This window comes from Prinia subflava, chromosome 3, assembly GCF_021018805.1.
Source record: "Prinia subflava isolate CZ2003 ecotype Zambia chromosome 3, Cam_Psub_1.2, whole genome shotgun sequence".
NCBI classification, from domain to species: Eukaryota; Metazoa; Chordata; class Aves; order Passeriformes; family Cisticolidae; genus Prinia; species Prinia subflava.
Genome location: NC_086249.1, coordinates 106,650,738 through 106,672,085, shown reverse-complemented (window position 1 = coordinate 106,672,085; position 21,348 = coordinate 106,650,738). Strand labels below are relative to the sequence as shown.

The 21,348-nt window shown below is 49.0% G+C and overlaps 1 protein-coding gene across 1 annotated transcript; it reads right to left on the bottom strand.

The window, feature by feature from the left end:
• Nucleotides 1-618: 618 nt before the first annotated feature.
• LOC134548447 (chloride intracellular channel protein 6-like) lies at nucleotides 619-21,214 on the bottom strand. Its single transcript, XM_063393241.1, has 7 exons — nucleotides 20,975-21,214; nucleotides 19,949-20,467; nucleotides 5,723-5,832; nucleotides 5,378-5,503; nucleotides 3,908-4,014; nucleotides 2,708-2,889; nucleotides 619-931 (listed from the first exon to the last, which is right to left on the bottom strand). The coding sequence occupies exons 3-7, from the start codon at nucleotides 5,776-5,778 to the stop codon at nucleotides 770-772; spliced, it is 633 nt and encodes a 210-aa protein (XP_063249311.1). The 5' UTR covers nucleotides 5,779-5,832; nucleotides 19,949-20,467; nucleotides 20,975-21,214; the 3' UTR covers nucleotides 619-769.
• Nucleotides 21,215-21,348: the final 134 nt, after the last annotated feature.

Below are 21,348 nucleotides of genomic sequence, written 5' to 3'. Positions count from 1 at the left end.
AATCCCACGGGAGTGTTTGGGACTGGATGTTCACCCATTTCTTCTGTCCACAGGGACAACCAAGTGTGTCCCTCCTGCCTTGCCCAATATCCAACAGCAGGGAGGCCCTAGGCCAGCATTCCTCTGTGTGGGAGCAGCAGGAGGGAAGTTTGAGCACTTCTGCAGCCCTGAGACAGGGAAAGGCAGCAATTCTCCTTTCTTTCTTTCTTTTCCACACCAAAGGAGACTGCTGCAATGGGAAAAGGAATTGGACTTGGTGGAGCTGCCCTGCACAGGGCTCCGGCCCAGAAAAGAGGCTTGGGGGACATCAGGTGTGCTCCCACCTGAAGGTTGGACTCTCCCCTGGGTCAGGGCAGTGAAGCAAAAACAAACCATCCAGTGAAAGGTGAAGTTTGGCAACAGCCATGAGGCAGAGACCAGAGGCAGCAGGTTCAAGGTGTTCAGACAGGGTGATTTCTTCTCAAAATGCAGGGACTTAGGCTGTGGGATCGCTGTAAGTGTGTGACCTACTCTGCTGCCTCAATCCCACACACCGTTACTATTGATGGATGCCTTTTCCTTGGAATAGACAACCGACCTCCCAGCGTGCAAGACACACAGACACACACACACACATAATTTAAGAAGGAGTAAATAATGCAATACAATCATTATAAAAGGATTGGCCAATAGCAGAACTCAGAATCAGTCCGCAGAATCTCTGCTGGCGTTTGCTTTTCCAGCTTGGCTGTTGCCCATCACAGAAGCAATAAACACAGGCATCCTCTGCTTACTTCATCCTCTTTGCCACATCCAAATATGCATATTCAATCTCCTGGTCAGCAGGACACGTGTTTGTAAATTCATCTCTTGCATATGCATTTTTCAAGTATCTTGAAATCCCTGTCATTTCAGGTGGGAAATGAAAATTTCGGTATTTTTTTGCAACGACCTTTCATTAAAAGAAAAAAAAAGGAAAAGAAGAAAAACATCATTACACATATAATCTGCAAAACCCCCAAACATCCCAAGCCTATTCCCTTATGCCCACTTTTCACTTCCAGTGTGTGTCTGGTGTTGTTGGTGAGCAAGGGGAAAGAAGAGGGAAAGACATAAAAAAAAGACATGTGATGAAGAAAGATGCTGAACTCCCTGTAAAGGAATAGTTTTGTATATATCTATATCTATATCTATATCTATATCTATATCTATATCTATATCTATATCTATATCTATATCTATATCTATATCTATATCTATATCTATATCTATATCTATATCTATATCTATATCTATATCTATATCTATATCTGTATCTAGCTAAAGATATGCAGTAGACCAAACTGCAAGAGATACAGGTTAACCCAACAAACTTAAGCCAGAACTAACAGAATAATCCTACAGCAATCAATTGGCCCACACTTGGACTCTTTCACTGAAACAGGAAAATTTGAATTAAACTCCTTAATTTCAAATGACCAGGGAAGACAAACTCTTGGCTGAGCCCTAATCTCTGCCTGCAGGCAGCAAGGGTGATGTGACAGTGTGACATTCCTGCTCTGTCCTTCTCCAGACATTCTCCTACCCCGAGGGGATTCTCCCTGTGCTGGCCCCGGGCACCTCCCAAGGTTTGCCCTGCCTGGATGTGGGAAGGGGCTCATCCCTGGCTGCTGTCTGCAATAGGAGCAGCCAGGAGATGCTTGGGCAAAGTTTGCACTTGTGGAGGTGTTGGAAAGCGACTGGATCCCCTCTTCCTCTGACAAGGCAGGACTCTAACAGGAAACTTCCTAAAGTGACCTTGTTTGTTTGAAAACCAAAGAAATTCCAGTGTGGTCATTTCTCTTCCAGAGCCTTGCAGAACAGAATCACAGAATCACAGAATCACAGAATCACAGAATCACAGAATCACAGAATCACAGAATCACAGAATCACAGAATGGTTTGGGTTGGAGGGACCTTAAAGATCACCCAGTCCCACCCCTGCCATGGCAAGGACACCTCTCACTGTCCCAGGCTGTTCCAGCCCCAGTGTCCAGCCTGGCCTTGGGCACTGCCAGGGATGCAGGGGCAACCACAGCTGCTCTGGGCACCCTGTGCCAGGGCCTGCCCACCCTGCCAAGGAACAATTCCTGCCCAATATTCTATTTAACCCTTCTCTCCTTCAGCTCCAGGCCATTCCCCCTTGTCCTGTCACTCCATGCCCATTTTTTTTTGTGAAAAATCCTTCTCCAGCCTTCTGGGCTGTGACAACACCAGTCCCAGGTCACTGGAGCTGTTCAGGTGTGTGTGGATGCTCTACAGCCCTGCAAGAGGAAGATTTGAGCTTTGCCTGGGAGGCGGTGGGTGAGGCCACCCTGTCAGAACTGGAAATTAAACATGGGAGAGACAGAAATTGGGATGGGCAACACAACCCAACCTTATTTGGCTGTGGCCATGTGCACTTTGCATGTGAAATGCAGCTGAGAACACTTCTGTGCAGCCCTGAATCCAGCACTCATTTTAGTCCTGTTCCTGTGAGAAGCTCTGCAGTTACAGCACAGATATGAAACAGCTCTTCCAGACCTGCAACCATCAAAGTGAGGATCACGCTGGCTGTGCTGTAAGGAAATGGCCTCAGTGTCCCTGGCTGTGCCCTCAGAATAGAAAAAGGACCCCTCTGCCATCTAGAAAAGGATTTCAGCTGTTCTGCTTCCCTTCTCTCCAGGAGGCTGAAAAAGCAAATGCAAACCTTGATTATGTGGAGCTTTGGTAGGAGGTTACAATCTGCTAAAGTGAGCTCATCTCCATCCAGGAATTTCCGGCTGGAAACAGTGATCTCCTCCGTGCTGTAAGCATCGATTTCATCAGGCAAGGGGCTATTTAAATAGTTGTCCAGCTTCTTCAGGGCTTTAAGCAAAGATTTCTCCAAATCTGGGTTAAGGCAATAAAAAGATCATTCAAGCCTGTACCAAGGTCCGTGTGACACCAAGCGACTCCTGCATCCTGTCTCCTGGCACCAGCCCAGACATCTGGCTGTGCCAACCCCTGCAATTCCTTGATCCTAGGCTTAAACCTTAATGCTGGGATAAGGGCTCTAAGGAGCTAAAGGGAGTTCTGGGAAAAACCATCCTGGGGCTGCTTTACCAGGAATGGCTCCTCAAACCCCTCTGTGGGGTAGGGTTTGGCACCGTGGCCTGGCCCTGCCTTCACACTGGCTCATGTCTGGAGAGCCACTGGGCCAGTGCTAGCCCAAGGCAGGACAGCACCGCTGGAGTGACACCAATAAATCCCTGGGATGCCACTTTGGGGTGTTGAAAGCCAGCCCAGGGAACAGGCCTGAGAGCTGAAGGACACAGACAGAATCCTGGAATGGTTTGAGCTGGGAGGGACCTCAAAGTTCACCCAGTGCCACCCCTGCCATGGCAGGGACACCTCCCACTGTCCCAGGCTGCTCCCAGCCCCATCCAGCCTGGCCTTGGCACTGCCAGGGGTGGGGAGACCACAGCCAACCCATGCCAGGGCCTGGCCACCCTCACAGGAAAGGATTTCTGCCTAATATTTCATCTCACCCTGCCTTCCTCCAGCCTAGGGCTGGTGCTCATGGGGGTCCTGCTTTAGGGGTGTGCCAAGGGGCTGGAGTCCTCATTGTTTATGGGAATGGGGAATCTCTCAGAGGGCTGTGCTTTTGGCAAAGCTTTGGGGAAGGTGCAGCCTCGCAGACCCCAGAGCTGAAGGAGTGAGGAGAGGCTGGAATTGGTGCAGTATCTGCTGTCACCAACTCTTGGAATCCTCGATTAAAGGAGGGAACAGGCACAGATTTCCAAAGCCTCCCTCTCTGGAATATCCCTGTTTAACCTGAGCTGGAAATAGGACATCTCCAGCAGTGTCCTACAACTGCACAGGTCTGGTTTCTCCCTCCCAGAGCCGACGACAGGATTGCAGCACCTACTTTCATTTGCATCTTTTCTCGGGTTCTTTATAAATGCAGAGAATTTTGCAAAGACGTCATTTCCCGCAGAGTTTGACTCGGGGTGCTTCGGTGCAAGTCTGGGATACCTGAGCAGTTCAGAGAAACAAAACAAAGTGAACCCATTATCCTTTATTTTTGTCTCCACTAATTAATACACATTTATTTGTAGGGGGACCACATACACGCAGCCACACAGAACTCAAAGGGAACCATGCTAAAGTAAAAATCACTTCTTTTTTACCCTCCCTAAATAATCTTTTCCTGAGGGCAGTGGGAAATGACTCTTATTGCTGCAAGCACTGCCCAAACATCCCAGGGTGTCTTCCAGGCTTTCTCCTCCAGAGGTGAGGCTGCCTGGAACGTGGCTCCTGCCATGAGGGGTGGAGAGAAAACCCTCACTTGCAGGAGCTGCTGCTCCTCTCAGGCTGCTGGCCCAGCCCACTCGGGGCATCAGCAAGCTGACAGCAGCCATTCCAGGAGCTGTAGCTGCCAGGGATGGATAAAAATGGAAAAAAGTGGAGGCAAGCAGCTGCTTCCCTGGTTTAAGTCAGTTCTGGCTGCTGGAGAAGGGAGTGCAGGGAGGGGACTGATATCCCAGAGGAGAAAAGCTCTGTGGGGTAGGGGACACAATGCTGGCACAATGGAGGGACAGAGGGGTTTGGGGTGAGGTGGGAAGAGCTGCTGGGGTGGGGGAGGACAAATCCAAAGCTCAGATCCTCATGTGCAGCATGATGGACCCACGTGGACACTCTGAAGGAGCCCCAGCACATCCAACTCATTGTACACGAGGTGTTCCTGCCCTTGGCTTCACAGAATCCCAGAATCACCAGGGTTGGAAAACTCCCTCAGCACCATCCAGTCCTACCATCCCCACCCCAAACCATGTCTCCAAGGGCACATCCAGATGACTGGAACACTTCCAGGGATGGTGATCCACCCTGGGCCACTCATTCCAATGCCTGTCCACTCCTGAAGTGAAAACATTTTTCCAATCTCCGATCTGAACCTCCCATGCCATCACTTGAGGCCGTTTCCTCTCATCCCTTCACTTGGGACATGGCAGAAGAGCCCAGCCCCACCTCACTGCAGAGTCCTTCAGGTGGTTTTAGAGAGCAGCAAGGTCTCCCTGAGCTTCCCCCTCCCTGCACCCAGGAAGGACAATTGTTTGTGTGGTGTGAGGAGGGAAGCCTCAAACGATCCCGAGTAGGAAAAGGCCAGTCAGGTTTGGGCAGCAGCCCCCAGGTTCCCACGGGATGCATTCCATGCCCTGGGAATGACCCAGCAGTGAGCTGGGGATGTGAGTGGGAACAGCACAGCCCTGACCTGGGGACAGCCTGGGGACACTGCAGTGACACCCCTGGCTCCAGCAGTTTCAAAGTCACCCCTGAGCTGGGCCAGCCCCCGGGGATCCCCAGGGTGCAGCCCCCGAGGGCAGCGGGATTGCGGTACCGGGGCGGCGCCAGCTTTTCCTCCAGGAATTCCTCGATCTTGTTGACATCGGTTTTCACTTCCCCATCAAAGGTCATGAACGGGGGGTTGGTGCCGGGGGCCAGGTTCTGCAGGTCCGCAGGTTTCCTGGGAATGAAAAAGCCATGAAAAGTCCCTCTCCCTCCTTTTTATGAGCCCTTTCAGGCACTGGAAGGGGCTCTAAGGTCTCCTCAGAACTGTCTCTTCTCCAGGCTGGACACACCCAGCTCTTCCACCCTGGCAGAAAAGAGTCACCCTTTAAAATCCCCATTTTGCAAAAGTTGTGCTACAAGGTTAAAATCTCAGAATGAAAATTCACAGTCTCACCTTTTCAGATCCACAGTTGTGACATTAAATATGACACCTTTGAGCCATAGGATCATGAAGAGGCGCTGAGAGAATGGGCAGTTCCCAATACTTTCCCCATCACTGCCAGCCTACAATTAGAAAAAATTAAAAATTATAAACACATCTGTGTATAAATTGCAGCATTCCCTCCAAAGGAAACAGCCTCCACCTCATTTGTCTGTGGACATAAATCTGCACAAGTCTCTGCAAGATTAAAACGAGTTAAATCGATTTATGACCCCAGGAAAGGAACAGAGAAATATTTACCAGCCTAAACAGAGATATGATGTCGACAGCACTGAAGAGAACAAGCAGAATAAATCAATTAATTAAGAATTTCAGCCTAAAGGAGGCTGTGGAAGCCCTGGAGAAGGTGGCCACAGAAGTATTGCCCTCAGATAATTTATATTGCAATTTGTTAAGAGGCTTTGTTAAAATGAGGCAAAATCGTGCAGAGGTGCTACTGAGACTACATGTAACACTGTAAGAGATCAAGGGTCTCAGTTTTAAGCCCTTCACATGATTCTCTCAAAGCACAGCTTTAAAATTTGGATTAAATGTCAGGGGCAGAAGTATAAAAATCCAGGTGGCTCACAATTAATAGGTTAATTCATTACGGTTTGCAGCCCTTGCAATCCACCAAGACACACAAATCAACCCAGTTCTGTTTGTCCTTTTCCCCTCACTCACTGCTATCAGACAAATCTCAAATACAGCAAAAAACTCCTCCATAAATAAACACACACTGCACAGTGCTCACCTTCACAAAGAGCTCGATGGCTGGAAATAAAGGCCTGGCCTGGAGCAGGCAGGAGCTCGAGGGATGCATGGCAAGGACTGGATAAATTGTCTGGTTTTCCCTATGAACCTGAGGAATCTCCCTGGACAAATCCCTTTGCTCTCTGTCCCACAGGCACTGGGAAAACCAGGAGTGCCTCCAGCACTGCCAGGGGATGAGAACTCTCAAAAATGCTGGAACAGCTGGACTGCAGGGTTAGAAAAGCCTTGTTTCTGTCAGGAAAGCCTTGTTTCGTAGGTGGCAAAGCTGAGAGCTGCTGCAAAGCTGCCATTGTGCTTTTCCTCCTACTCAGAGCAGTGCTGCCAGCAGCCAGGAGACACAGAACTGCTGTGGGTCTTGTAAAAATGAGCCTGAAACGCTGCCAGCAGCCAGGAGACACAGAACTGCTGTGGATCTTGTAAAAATGAGCCTGAAATGCTGCCAGCATGGCTTGGAAAGGAGCTAAATGCACCACAGCTCTTGCCTGGTCTCCTGGTCTCATCCTGCCTCTGATGCCAGGTGTTGCCCACCCCAAAGGGAAAAGGAGGGGAAGAGTCTCATGGTGACCCCTGGGTGCTGGGAATGGGCACCCCCACCCTCTGCCAGGCTGTGCCCAGGGCAGGAGCAGCAGCCTGGGGACGCTGCTGGGGATGGGCCCTGTCTGGAGGAGCAGGCAGGGGCATCTGGAGATGAGCTGGATCCCACCAGCTCCTTCCCAGCTGGAGCTCTGGAAGTGGAGGAGTCGCCACAACCCTGCTGCCTTGCCCAGCTGTGCTGCCAGCTGTGTACACAACACGATCCCAGACTGGTTTGGGTTGGGAGGGACCTTAAAGCCCATCCAGTGCCACCCCTGCCATGACAAGAACACCTTCCACTGTCCCAGGCTGCTCCAAACTCCATTCAAACTATTCAAACTGGCCTTGGGCCTTTCCAAGGATGTGGATGGGGAATCCACAACCTCTCTGGGTACTCTGTGCCAGGGCCCCCCAGGCTGTGCTGGGCACGCTGCTCCCTGTGCATCCTCTGAGCTGGAGAGGGAAGAAAATGAGAGGAACGGAGGCACTTTGGGCAGCTGAGCCAGGCAGGGCAGAGCTGAGGTGACCGAGGGTCTCCTGAGGATGCAGGGACATGTTTGTCCCCCTGCAGCAGCTGGGGACCAGCAGATCCCTGCCCTGGGGATCTGGGAGAGCCTTTGGCACCACAGGGCACCAGCTCCACACTGGGCGAGCTCGGAGACAGAGGGAGGGGACAGGGACAGGCTTTGGCTGAGCTCAGTGACTCCCACAGGGATGTGAGCTCTGACAGGGAGAATCTGAGGGGATTTTGCTGATAAAAAGGAGCTCAGACTGATCACAGAATCCCAGAATTACTGAGGTAGGAAGAGCCCCTCAGGATCACCCAGTGCCACCCCAGCCCCACCAGCATCCCCCAAACCCTGTCCCCAGGGGCCACCTCCAGACTCCTCCTGAGCACTCCCACAGACAGTGACTGCAAACCTCCCTGGGCAGCTCAGCCCAAGGCCTGACCACTCTGCCAGGGAAATTTCCTTTCCAATCTCCAGGCTGAGCCTCCCCTGGTGCAATTTGAGGCCATTTCCTCTCCTCCTTTCCCTGCCCCTCCTGTCAGGGACTTGTGCAGAGCCACAAGGTCCCCCCTGAGCCTCCTTTTCTCCAGCCTCAGCCCCTTCCCAGCTCCCTCAGCTGCTCCTGGTGTTTTCTAGACCCTAAATGTTTATTTTCAAGACATACCCGTGTTCTGGCAGTGTGCTGTGACAGACACCCTCTTTTAACTAAAAAAATATTATATTTAATGTTCAATTTTCATTTTTCTTTAATTTTAAAGGTTGCTCAATGCTGCTCTTGGATCTCTGTAAATATCCAAGGCCAGGTTGGAGCACCCTGGGACAGTGGAAGGTGTCCTTGCCTGTGGCAGGGGGTGGCACTGGATGATCCTTAAGGTCCCTTCCAACATAAACCACTCTGTGATTCCATGAACAAAATATCCCATCTATTCCTGGAGGACACAAAGTGTTTTTTAAACTTTTGATGACTGCACAGTATTGACTGTAAAACACCACCAAATTCCCTTCTGTTTCAGCAGTATTAAAATATATATATTAAAATTACGTAGTGGCTACATAAAGCCTCTTAACAATTCAAAATTACTTCTGTGTGGCAGTAGTACTGCTGTTAAAAAAACCCATAAAAATTAAAATTACAATTAATTTTTGTTCACTCAATGCAACTCTAATGCACTTATGAACATTTTATGTTATATGTGGGTCAGACCACATCAATCCAAAGCTTTTTGTCCGGAAGGGATCACCGGGAATTTTCTCTTTGTTTTCATTCCGTGGCCTCGGGCTGGACAACCCAAACACTGAATTTTACAGAATCCTTTTGATGCCACCTACTGGGCTTGAAATGTTGCTCTTGAGAGCACTTGAGATGCTGAAATTGTAATTCCAGGCTGAATTTTAAGGTACAGCAGCTGCAATTAAAAATACATTTTTAGGGAGAAAGTACCAATTTTGCCACTTCTTATTCCAATGCATTCCGGCAGCCCCAGAGCTCTGCCTGCCCACCAACACCCAACACTAAAATCAGGTATTCCAGCTGCTGTTTATTTTCTCAGCCAAATAGCAGGGGGAAAAAAATCCCATGTTTAAAATGTGGCTGGTGATTTCTGCAGATAAATTGCATTTTTGGTACTTCCAGGGTTGACTCTTGCTGTGTGTGACATTCCCAAAGGGAAGTTCAACAAGAGAGGTGTGAAAACAACAGTGGACGCTCCTTTAGGTTAAAAAGGAAAAAAAAAAAAAAAAAAAAAAAAAAAAAAAAAAAAAAAAAAAAAAAAGGAGGAAGAAAAAGGATTTTCCTTTTTTTTTTTTTTTCACTTAAGAGCAAAACAAGCACTTTCCACTATCCCAGCTTGCTCCAGGTTTTATTTAAGTTGGCCTTGGGCACTTCCAGGGATGGGGCAGCCACAGCTTCTCTGGGAATTCCATTCCAGGACCTCACCACCTTCCTAGGGAAGGATTTTCCCTCTGGATCCAGCTCCCTCCAGCTCCAGGGAAGAGGGAAAGCCAAGTTTTCCTTTCTCCTCAGGGAAAGAAACCTTTAGAGCAGCATCCAGGCACTATGAAATCAGCACTGAACAAATGGAATGAAAAATCTGCTCCTCACTTAAAAATCAAACAGAAAATCTATTTACAGACCATTAGCAAGGGTGTGGGAATGCCAGAGGATTTTTGGAAGTGTTTTTAGAAAACTCTGTGTAGATTAAAGGCTTTTGGCCAAAGCTGGGCCTAAAAGAGATGCCAGGGGGAAGGGGATGAAAGGAATGAGAGCAGGTGAAGGTGATAAAAGGAATTAACTTTACACTGAAGGTGATAAAAGGAATTAACATTACACTGAAGGTGATAAAAGGAATTAACTTTACACCTGCACAGCTTTAGTGAGCACAGGACTCCTGTGAGCTGGGTGTTGGTGATCAGGGATCAGGAGAATTGGCTCAGGGCTGAGTTTATCTCAAACAGGGCAGGGCTGCTCTGACCCTGAACGGGGCTTTGGGCTGAGATCCCACCTGCAGAAATGAGGAAACTCTTGCTCGCTCACATTTTAAATCTTGGGCAGCTTTATCCTGGCCATTGATTATCTCCTAACAGCCAACAATTCCATTTTTAAGTCTTCCCTTCTGTTTTGGTTTCTGGGATTTGATATTCTTGCTTTCATGCAGTGTTGGAGTCAATTTACTGCCATTATTTTGTTTTAGGTTTCATGACTCGTATGTTCAACAAAGCTCTCAACTAGAAATTGTTCTCTGAGTGTTCCTGGTCCTCAGGCCAGGATCAGGCTTTAAAAAGTGTTGGATATTTATGGGATATCTCCCTCAGCCCTGTTTATGTGTCCTGAGCAGTGCTCACAGCTCAGGGGGTGACATCCACCTGGAAATTCTAAATCTCTCCAGACAAAGGAGAGGAAGATGAGGCTGAAGCTGGAGTTTCATAGAATTATGGAATGGTTTTATGGAATTATGGAATGGTTTGGGTTGGAAAGGACCCTAAAACTCATCCAGTGCCACCCCTGCCATGGCAGGGACACCTCCCACTGTCCCAGGCTGCTCCAGCCCCAGTGTCCAGCCTGGCCTTGGGCACTGCCAGGGATGCAGGGGCAGCCACAGCTGCCCTGGGAATTTCATTCCAGGGCCTCTCCACCCTCCTAGGGAAGGATTTTCCCTCTGGATCCAGCTCCCTCTCTCCCCTGTGTGCCAAGAGCCACCTCCGGGCAGAAAAAGCCTCTTTTCTTCTCTCCCTGCTTTATTTGCTGCCCATGGGCTGCTGGGTAAGTAATTATTGCAGAAATTAACTTAATCACCCTGTAAGTAATTAAATGTTTGTGATGCAGAGGGAGAAATTCTCCTTCACTAAGAAGCAACTTTGTGGCACTCAACTTTTTACCTCGGGCCAGTTGCTTAATAAATAATGAGAAACAAAAGGCCCAAAGTCAGTCCTGCTACTTTGATCAAATACCCATTTCAATTTGATTTTGATATGAAAACCTGCCCAGTAGTTTCTACACCCTTCCAGTTCTGATAAAGGTTATAAATAAATGAGCTATTAAATGATAATTCTGTAAAGTGAGCAAAAAACAAGGGAGTGCAGGTGAAAATTAAAATGTGAGATGTCTTGTATTACATTTTTTTAGAGGCTGTGGTTTACTAATATTCACCTTATTTGCAGCTAAGAGATTAAAGATTAAATTTATGTGTGAAGCCACTCTTTACAAAAGAGGAAAATAAACAAATTCTAGGATTTTACAACTCTGCTGTGACCTTGGGCCAGGCCCCTCATGGTGTCACAGGAATTTCCAGCCACAGCCATGGCTCTCTACAGGTCTTTTTAAAAAAAAAAAATCCCTAAAATGCAATGAAACTGCAAAGGCAAGATGCAAATTGCAGGTTTCTTTTCTCAAATGTGCCTCCCTACACCACACCTGCATTTAAAGCCACTGCAGTGGCTACAGAATTTAGCAGAGCACGGGGCAGTGCAGGGAAAATTAAATGGAAAAATAAATGGGGCAATTCAATTGTGGACTGAAGAACTTGAGCTGCACTTCAGCAGAGTTTAAATGAATCCTGCCCAGTTTGGGAGGATCTTTCTCCTACACCAGTGATTGCCAGTTTGCAATTTTGGTTTGCATTTTGAGCTATCCTTGGTTTGTGTCTCACTCAAACCAGCATTGCTTGGAGTCATCACCCTTTGTTTGCTATTTCAGCAGATGATGATGATGGTGATGGTGATGGTGATGGTGATGAATTATTGTCTTCTTTTGGGAGGGAATTCCTCCCTGTGAGGGTGGGGAGGCCCTGGGATGGAATTCCCGGAGAAGCTGTGGCTGCCCCATCCCTGGGAGTGTCCAAGGCCAGCCCGGCCCTGCTCTGATCACTCCCTTTAATCCTTACCCAGCCTTTAATTTGAATTTTCAGGATTCTTTTCAAGCCTTTGCCAGGAGTGGAAGAAAGCCCCGAGCCCTTTACCCAAACCCAGGTGAAATGGGAGCCTGGAGCCACAGCCAGTTCCAGGTCAGTGGTTTGGCTCTCCAGGAGCTCTTCCCAAACTTCCCCGCGCCGGGAATTCCGCAGGGCCCGAGTTTGAGTCCCTGGGAACATTCCCAGGTCACGAGCAGCAGCCCCAATGCTATTAACCATTTATCCTGTTACAGGAATTATGCTTTAATCCCTCCCTGCTATTCCTAATCCCCCTTTAATAACGTGGCGAGGGGCCAGCTCAACCTGCAGACAAAAGACCCTCACATCCTTCGGAAATTCTTACAGGGAATTACTTCAACAAAAGGGTTTTATATTCCTGAATGTGTTACGGGGCTGGGAAAAATGGATTAAAGAGTATTTCTGTGATACATCCTGTTTTACACTGACCCTGCAACACAGCTGGGCTGCTTCAAGCTAAATACAAAAACTGTATTAAAAATGAGATATAAAAACTGTCTATATATTTCTACATAGAAATTATAAATTATATTCATACATTGATATGTATATTGATTTTATATAAGTGTATAAATTTACTGCATAAATTATATGTAATAAATTCAGTAAAAAACTGAATTGAGAAATTATACGTATAAATGAATACATATAAATGTATATGGTACATATAAACAAAACAATATGTTTAGATCATATGTATAAAATACCTGCTATTTGTGTTGGAAACCAGTAAGTAAATAAATAAGAAATACTCAGATAAAGAAGCTCTTTTCTGCAGCTTCAGGTAGAAAATACTTTGTCAGTGATATTTCTAATGTAAATCAAGAGGTAAAAGTGAAATATTAAAAGAGTGGGGGAGTTTTTTTCACCTCCAATGATTTGTGATCTTTTGGTCCAAATAGAAATTATGAAATAAACCTCTCAGCTGCAGTGGGAAGGTGCCCTCCAAGAATATTTAAAAACAGAATAAAAGGACCTTCCATTGCCAGGGTAAACTCCAGTTCCAGGCTGTTCTCCGTGCTGCTCTTCCCAGCACCTCCCTTCTTTGGGAAATGAGGAGGAACACAGCATTGCTAATTAAAACAGGGCTTTAATGAGGCACTGCAGAACGGGATTTCAAACCCTCTGGATCTAAGGCTGATCCTCCTGGACACCAGGAGTGTCCCTGTGATCCCGGGAATCCCCCTGCAGCTCCTGCCAGTGGGACCTGACGGCCCTGCTGAGGGCTTGGGGTGTTTTATTTTCATAGGCTGCAAAATGTCAAAGTCTTTTGGGTATATTTGGATCCTGTTCTGAGTTTCATCTGCCCCATTATGAAAAAAAAGGATTATTTTTTTTGTATATACAAAATGCTCCTTTTCTATAAGAGCTTTTAAAAATCGTTTCCAAACAACCACCAGGGAAATGTCAATGATTGACCAAGACCAGAATGGGAATTCTTCTGAAATGTGAGTCAATGTTTAACTTGTTTGTAGCTGCCCCATGTGAATAACTCGGGGAAGGCTTTGCTTTCGCTACTCCTGTTCTGCTGGCTGACTTTGGTCTCTGACAGCTCCATTTCTGAATATCTGCAATATTCTTACATGTGCTCCAATTTCAGCATATGGAGAGAAATGGAACAAAAAGGGAAATTCCACCTTTGTCCCTCTGCCTCCAACAGCAGTGCCAGGCTGTCGAAGCTGTTTTCTTGGAGAAATTCAGTATTTTTAGGAAGGAATTAAAACCTTTCAGAGCTGAGACACTGCTGTCATTGAGAGCAAGTGGATGGAGTCACTTGAGCTGAGTTTTTATCAGGAAATAATCAGACACTGCAAATGGAAATGCAGACAGGGCCGTATCACAGGGGGACATTTTATCATCTCACCAAGGAGATTTCGGGTCACCTTCCCAGGGTGTTCACTTGGGCAGAGTCAGGGGGGCAAGCAATTAATTTTTAAATAATCAGGGAATATCCTGGGCTGGGAGGGACCCACAGGGACCAGCCAGTGCCACCCTGTCCCTGCCCAGACCCCCAACAATCCCACCCTGGGCATCTCAAAGGCTCCTGGAGCTGTGGCAGCGTCGGGGCCGTGCCCATTCCCTGGTCAGTGCCCCAAAACCCTCAGGGGGTGAAAAAAAAAGAAACTTTCCAGGGAAAACACAGGGAGTGCACTCAGTGATGGCACAGGAGGAAATCTCCACGCTTCACTTCCCTGTCCGTAAACTCCAATTTTTCCTTTCTCTCTGCCTGATTCCCTTTCCCAGCTCTGAAGAGGAGGAGTCTCTCTCTGGTTAAAAATGATGAAACTGCAATTCCAGGTGGCATCACCAGGAATAAGCATCCTGAAAAATCCTGGGCCTGCTGAGAACTTCTATTATCACCTCTGCTTCACAGAATTTAAGCTGACACAGAGTCATAAATACGGATTTGGACAGTCCACACAACATTGGAAGAAAAGAAGAAAAAATACACTGGCCGGTGGTATTTGCATAAAAATCACACTGAGAGAATGGTTTGGGTTGGAAGGACCTTAAAGATCATCTCATTCCAACCCCCTGCCAGGAGAAGGGACAGTTGTAGTCCTTCTACTACAAGTTTTTATTTAAAGAAGGCGCTTTCCAAAGTTTCCACTGATGTTTTTAATAATTTGATTTTAGTATAGTTATATTATCCAAGTAATTGGTCAAATCACTTTCCAGAAAATCACTCCCCACACTCGAAGGTTTTACATTTGTGAATGCCATGAGTTCTCTTCGACTGGTTTGTGATTCCTCTACAGAAAACATCAGTGAAGCCTCAAATTCAACAGAGTGGAAACTCACTGGCAGAGCTGCAGGATCATCCCCTCATCCCAAAATGATCATGTATGGAGGAGCCCATCAGGCTCACCCATCCCACAGCCAGGGGAACACTCCAGGGAAGCTCCTGAGGAGGGCTCAGGCTCACCAGGACTGAGGGGCTGGAGTTAATTCCAGACAGGGACTGAGGGCAGAGAGCAGCCAAGAACTTCCACCCTTGGCCCTGCTCTGTGCCAGTCCCAGGCGAGTCCCGGGGTTTTATGGACACAAAACTGAGGAGCAGAGGCCCCACGGGTGGAATTTGGGCACTGGCTGATCCCATCAGGAGACTCTGCTGGCTCCAGCCAGCACAAAATCCAGGCTGTGCCCGGGCCTGGATCAGGAAAGGGGTCCCTGCTAATGAGGGGCTTACACAGCACGTGACTTTAAGCTTGTGCTTAAAGCAGAACACATGGTGTGGGGCTTTACTGCAGCGGTCAGCTGGGAGGAAATAAAAATAGGAACAGGGCCAGGAAGCTTTGAAGACCTTGACTTTCTTTCTTTCTTTCTTTTTTCCCCAAAACCAACCTCCAAAACACAGAGATCAGCCCTGGGAATGAACAGAGGCCTGAGGCCTGTACAGTCCTGAGGGAGATTTACACTTCCAAAGGCAAAAGATGATTCCAGGAGGTATTTACCCAAAGAGGTTGTGGTTCCCTTATCCCTGGAAGTGTCCAGGGCCAGGCTGGACAGGGCTTGGAGCAGCCTGGGACAGTGGGAGGTGTCTCTGCCATGGCAGGGGTGGCACTGGGTGGGCTCTGAGGCTCTTTCCAACCCAAACCAATCAATGGTTCTAAGTCATACAAGAATAACTCAGATACAACTTCATATTTCTGATCACTGATTTCTGTCTGTTGGTTTGTGTCAATCTGGAAGAGGATGTTGCTCTCTCAGTTGTCTAAATCCCAAAATCACCAAGGTGGGAAGAGTCCCTCAGGATCACCCAGTGCCACCCCAGCCCCACCAGCATCCCCCAAACCCTGTCCCCAGGGGCCACCTCCAGACTCCTCCTGAGCACTGCCACAGACAGTGACTGCAAACCTCCCTGGGCAGCTCAGCCCAAGGCCTGACCACTTTTATAGGGAAAATTTTTGTTCTAATCTCCAATGTGACCCTCCCCTGCTGCAATTTGAGGCCGTTTCCTCTTGGGACATGGCAGCAGAGCCCGATTCCCCCTCTCTGCCCCTCCTGGCAGGACTTGTAGAAGGTCCCCCTGAGCCTCCTTTTCTCCAGGCTCAGCCCCTTCCCAGCTCCCTCAGCCATTCTTGGAATTACGGAATCACAGAAAGGTTTGGGTTGGAAGGGACCTCTAAGCCCATCTCCTTCCACCCCCAGAAAAGCTGCTGCTCACGGTGCCCCCAGCACACCCAAACCCTGGAGAGTTATGAAGGGAATTTGTAATGCCAGCTCCTCTTAAGCTGCATTAGGGAACCTGGAATTGCCATATTCCAGCTGAAAAAAGGACTTTAAAAGGAGCTGGGAGAGGGCAAATACCCACGGGAATGGAGCCAGCTTCCTGCTTGGGCTTTGGAGAGACGCTGCTTTGGGGATTTTTGGACAGCCAAAGAACCCAAACGGCCCAGAGAGAGCACTGCAGCCCCAGCCCAGGCAGCAGCAGCTCTGTGCTGCTCCTGACAGATCCCTGCGGCAGCAGCTGCACGGGGCTGTGCGGCCAAAGCCCCCAGCTCAGCGCACACGCAGCACTGCAGCAGCAGCAGCGCAGCCCTGGCGCTGTCCTGGTGCTGCTGGGCAGCCCCACAGGGCTCAGTGCTGAGCAGCCGTGCCTGGAGCCCGGCCTTGGCACCTCCGGCCTCGGGGCGCTCCTGTGCTGCTCCAGGGCAGGGCCTTTCTCCGGGATTCTCTTTTCTTTCTTCTGGGATAACTTGCACACAATCCCTGAATCCCTGAGGCTGGAAAAGCCCTCCCAGCCCATCGAGTCCCAAAAGCTTGGGACCCTTGCCCACCTTGCCCACCTTGTCTCCAAAGTTTTCCTAACTGCTCAATTTAAAAAGCAGAAAGGTCTCACTGACAACGCAAATGAAAACACCCAAAGGAACGGTGGAGGGAAGCAACTTACAGAAAAAATGCCAGAATTTTAAATGAGAGGGTTTTGAAGTTAAGATTTAACTTTTCTTCATGTGGCACCTGAGACAAGGTCCTGCAGAAGGCCCCAGGAGTGGAGCTTGGGAAGGATAAAAACAGGGAGTGAGGAGAGGGGAGCAGAACCCAACGTGTGGAGCTGGTGGAATTCTGCACACAGAAATCTTTAATTTCATTTATTGAGATCATCAAAACACTGAGCTCCTGTGGTGAATCTGCACTAAAAAAGGCCCATAAACAGCTGCCCATCTGGATTTGGGCACAGCACAACAGTTCTTGGCTGTATAACCCACACATTAAATGATAATACTGAATTATCATTTAATAGCTCATTTATTTATAACCTTTTTCAGAACTGGAAGGGTGTAGAAATTACTGGGCAGGTTTTCATATCATCTCACCCACTTACACCCTGACTGAGGAGGAAAAATCAGGATTTTCAGCACCAACACCTCCTCATGATGACAATTCCAGTGTCTGCACCAAGCACCAGGTGCAGCACAGACCCCACTGGATGGGATCCAGGTGTTCCAGGGAGCTGAGAGGATTTCTGACCTCAAAATTCAGTTGCTGCTTTATAATCTAAGTTCTATTTAAGGCCCAGATTCATCACATCAGAGATTTTTTTTTTCTTTTTTGTAGGAAGTCCCCATTCCCATTTAAGCTGTGTACACAGGCGTGCAGTTGTTCCCATTTCTGTTCTCCCAGCAAAGCTTTTCCTTTCTCATTTTTAGCCCTTTCTATGGCTCTGCACAGCTCTGTGTAAAGTCACTCAAGGGTATCTCAGGAGTGCTGCAAGGAAATTCTGCTGCAGACAGGAAACCTCTGTCTCTGATGGGAATGAAATCATCCTCTGAATGGAGAGAAATGATTTAGAGACCAAGAATGTCTCCAAACTGGATAAATCCCCCTGCTTTTCCTTGGATAAAATCTATTACCTTGTGCTCATGGTCAGCTTTGACTAAAATCCATTTAACCCTGAAGCTGAGGAAGAAATGTTTGGGGAGATGAGCAAGGCCTTGTGCTCCAACTGGGTTGTTTGGCCAAGTGTTTGTGGTACAGAGAAATCCTTAGGAATCTCTGGAATTCTGGAATCTACAGTTGTGATTCTGTTGAGTTTTCCATCTATAAATAATTGGATAACAATTTTGATTTAGAAGTAAGGTCTTCAGTATTAGATAAATGTTCTATTGCTTAAAATCAACGGAGTGAATTTCAGTGAGAGTTCAGGTCTATTCAAAATGTAAAAAAGAAAATAATCTGACATTTACAGAAGTTTCCTGGTCAATAAAGGACTTTTGCTACAGAGGGGGGAAATGTCCTTGAAGAGCACAGAGGTAGCAGGGACACTGAATTCCCAAGGAAAGGATATCTGGATGACCTTTGGGAACATTTGCCTTTGAAACACCTGGAATAATGGGAATTGTTATCTAAAGAAAATAAATGATGTTGTTCCATGGGCAAATGGAAATCAGGGAGCACCCAGTGAAAGCCTCAAGGGAATTCTGATGGTTTGTTCTTCCAGGGGTTTCTTCCTGAGGCTGATGTTCCTTAGAACATTATCCCTGACAGAGCACCAAGCATTTTAATGTTGCCCTGGCCTAGGGTAATATTCCCTAACAGGGAAACCCCCAGGATTATTCCAGCACCATTCCTGGGCTGTTTTCTTGTGCATTTTCTCCCCTTTTGGGATTTATTTTTACATTTATCTGTATTTCTATTGTGTTATCAAATCATGGCATGGCCATTTTGGTGCCTGGGGAGATACCGAGCTCTCCAGTTGACTTTCTTTTTGTTTTCCCTTTTTCTGAAGAAACTCACACCAACCTCTAATTAAAAACTAATCCAATCCCAACTACAAAAACCCAGCTCCAGGTGAGGTAAAATACTCAAGTTTTGTAATACAGAAATAAATAAAAAAGCAGCTGGATTGTTTTCCAGCATTCCTAAATTATCAATATTAAGCCCATCACAAAAACGCTCCTCCCTTCGCCTTCTGCCTTTATTAATTCACAAATATTTTCAAAGGCCATATTTAATCCTAATATTTGGGGACCACGGAGTCACAACAAATGCTCTTATTCTCTAGGCTGCTCTCTCATTTTGGCCATGTTTTCCTCCCATAAAGTGGAAGGCACTAATTTTAATTTTAATTTTAATTTTAATTTTAATTTTAATTTTAATTCTAATTCTAATTCTAATTCTAATTCTAATTTTAATTCTAATGTGAATTCTGGCTGGCAGAAGCAGCCTCAGTCAGCTCAGGAGGCGCAGGAGGGGATGGTTTGTAGAGGAGGAGGTCCCAAATGCCTTCTGCTTCCCCAGGTTTATTTCCTTAGCTTTATGTTTATCCCACCCTGCTCCATATTTCAGTCCAGAGGGGCCAGAGAAGAGGGGAGAAATCACCTCCGGATGCTTTCTACACACCGAAAATCCCCGTGTGATAAAGACTGTGGATGGCTGCTGTTCCCGTGCCAAATCCCAGGGATTCCAGGCACGGGATAGGAAGGTCTAAAGCTCTACTCAATAAAATACCAGAAATTAGTTTTAGTTTCCCCCCCCTCTTATTTTTTTCCCCATTTCCCTGTAACCCAAATCTTCCCTTCAAACCAACACGAGCTGGACAATTACAAGAGATGCTCTTTACCGACTGTGACTTCAGCCTTGCCGAAATTTGGGACGATTCTCTCAGTGTCACCCACAGTTCGTGTTAGACAACCCCAGCGTCACATCCCAAACATTTCCCAGGTTCTCCCCTCCCAGCCCTGTGATGAGAACCCCTCTCCCTGCATTCTGGACACCTGAAAATCCACGGAGAGCTCCTCAAGCCAGCGACTCCTGAAGGGATGAGGAGTCAGAGGCGAGTTTCTATCGGGCGCTAATAACCAAATCCCCTCCGCCAGGCTGGCCCTTCGCCTGCCATCGGGCATTTCAATGTCACCACAGGGATCCTGGAAGAGGAGATTCCCCACGGAGATCCCCCGGCAGCCCCTCACCCCTACCTTGACGAAGAGGGAGATGTCGTGTTCCTGCTTCTCCTCCTCCTCCTCCTCCTCCTCCTCCAGGGCGCCCGGCGAGCCCGTCCCATCCTCCTGGTGCTGCTCCGGCTCCCGCTCCCCGTTCAGGCTCCGCTCCGCCGCGTCCCAGCCGCTCCCGGGCCCCGGGGCTGCGGTCCCCGCCGGGGCTGCCGGTCCCCGCTCCGCCTCTGCCCCGCCGGGGCCGCCCGGGGACCGCGGGCCGCCAGCGGGGAGCCCTGGGGCGGGGAACGCCACCTGCGCTGCCCCGCGGCTCTCGGCAGCCTCCGCGCATCCCTGCGCAGGGACTGTCCCTGCCGGGGCTGCCTCCTGCACCGTATCCCTGGGGACTGTCCCTGCCGGGGCTGCCTCCTGCACCGTATCCCTGGGGACTGTCCCTGCCGGGGCTGCCTCCTGCACCGCATCCCTGGGGACTGTCCCTGCCGGGGCTGCCTCCTGCACCGCATCCCTGGGGACTGTCACATCACCTGGAGCTGCCTCCTGCACCTCATCCTTAGGGACTGTCCCCTGCACCTCCTCAGAGATTGTCCCTGCCGGGGCTGCCTCCTGCACCGCATCCCTGGGGACTGTCACATCACCTGGAGCTGCCTCCTGCACCTCATCCGTAGAGACTGTCCCAGAAACTGGGGCTTCCTCCTGCACCGCATCCCTGGGGACTGTCCCTGCCGGGGCTGCCTCCTGCACCTCATCCTTAGGGACGGTCCCTACTGGAACTGCGTCCTGCAGCTCATCCTTAGGGACTGTCCCCAACGCCTCCTCGGTGATTGTCCCAGAAACTGGGGCTGCCTCCTGCACCTCATCCTTAGGGACTGTCCCCTGCACCTCCTCAGAGATTGTCCCTGCCGGGGCTGCCTCCTGCACCTCATCCTTGGGGACTGTCCCCTGCACCTCCTCAGAGATTGTCCCTGCCGGGGCTGCCTCCTGCACCTCATCCTTGGGGACTGTCCCCTGCACCTCCTCAGAGATTGTCCCTGCCGGGGCTGCCTCCTGCACCTCATCCTTGGGGACTGTCACATCACCTGGAGCTGCCTCCTGCACCTCACCCTTAGGGGCTGTCCCCACCGGGGCCGCCCCCTCCTCGGGCACAGTCCCAGCCGGCACTGCTTCCTGCAGCTCATCCTTAGGGACTGTCCCCAACGCCTCCTCGGGGACTGTCGCAGCACCCGGGGCTGCCTCCTGCACCTCATCCTCTAGAGCTGTCCCAGCAGCCGGGGCTGCCTCCCGCACCGCATCCTCGGGCTCTGTCCCCTCCGGGGCCGCCCCCTCCTCAGAGCCTGTACCAGCCGGGGCTGCCTCCTGCACCGCATCCTCGGGGAATGTCCCCGCTGCTTCTTCCTCCCGCACTTCACCCTCGGGGGCTGTCCCCG

Excerpts from the sequence above, each read along its gene's own strand:
- LOC134548447 (XM_063393241.1), bottom strand. The coding sequence starts at position 5,778 with ATGATCCTATGGCTCAAAGGTGTCATATTTAATGTCACAACTGTGGAT. Across the intron at positions 5,504-5,722 it reads ACAACTGTGGATCTGAAAAG|GAAACCTGCGGACCTGCAGA; the intron begins GTGAGACTGTGA and ends TTTCATTCCCAG. Across the intron at positions 2,890-3,907 it reads GAGAAAAGATGCAAATGAAA|ATTTGGAGAAATCTTTGCTT; the intron begins GTAGGTGCTGCA and ends GCCTTAACCCAG.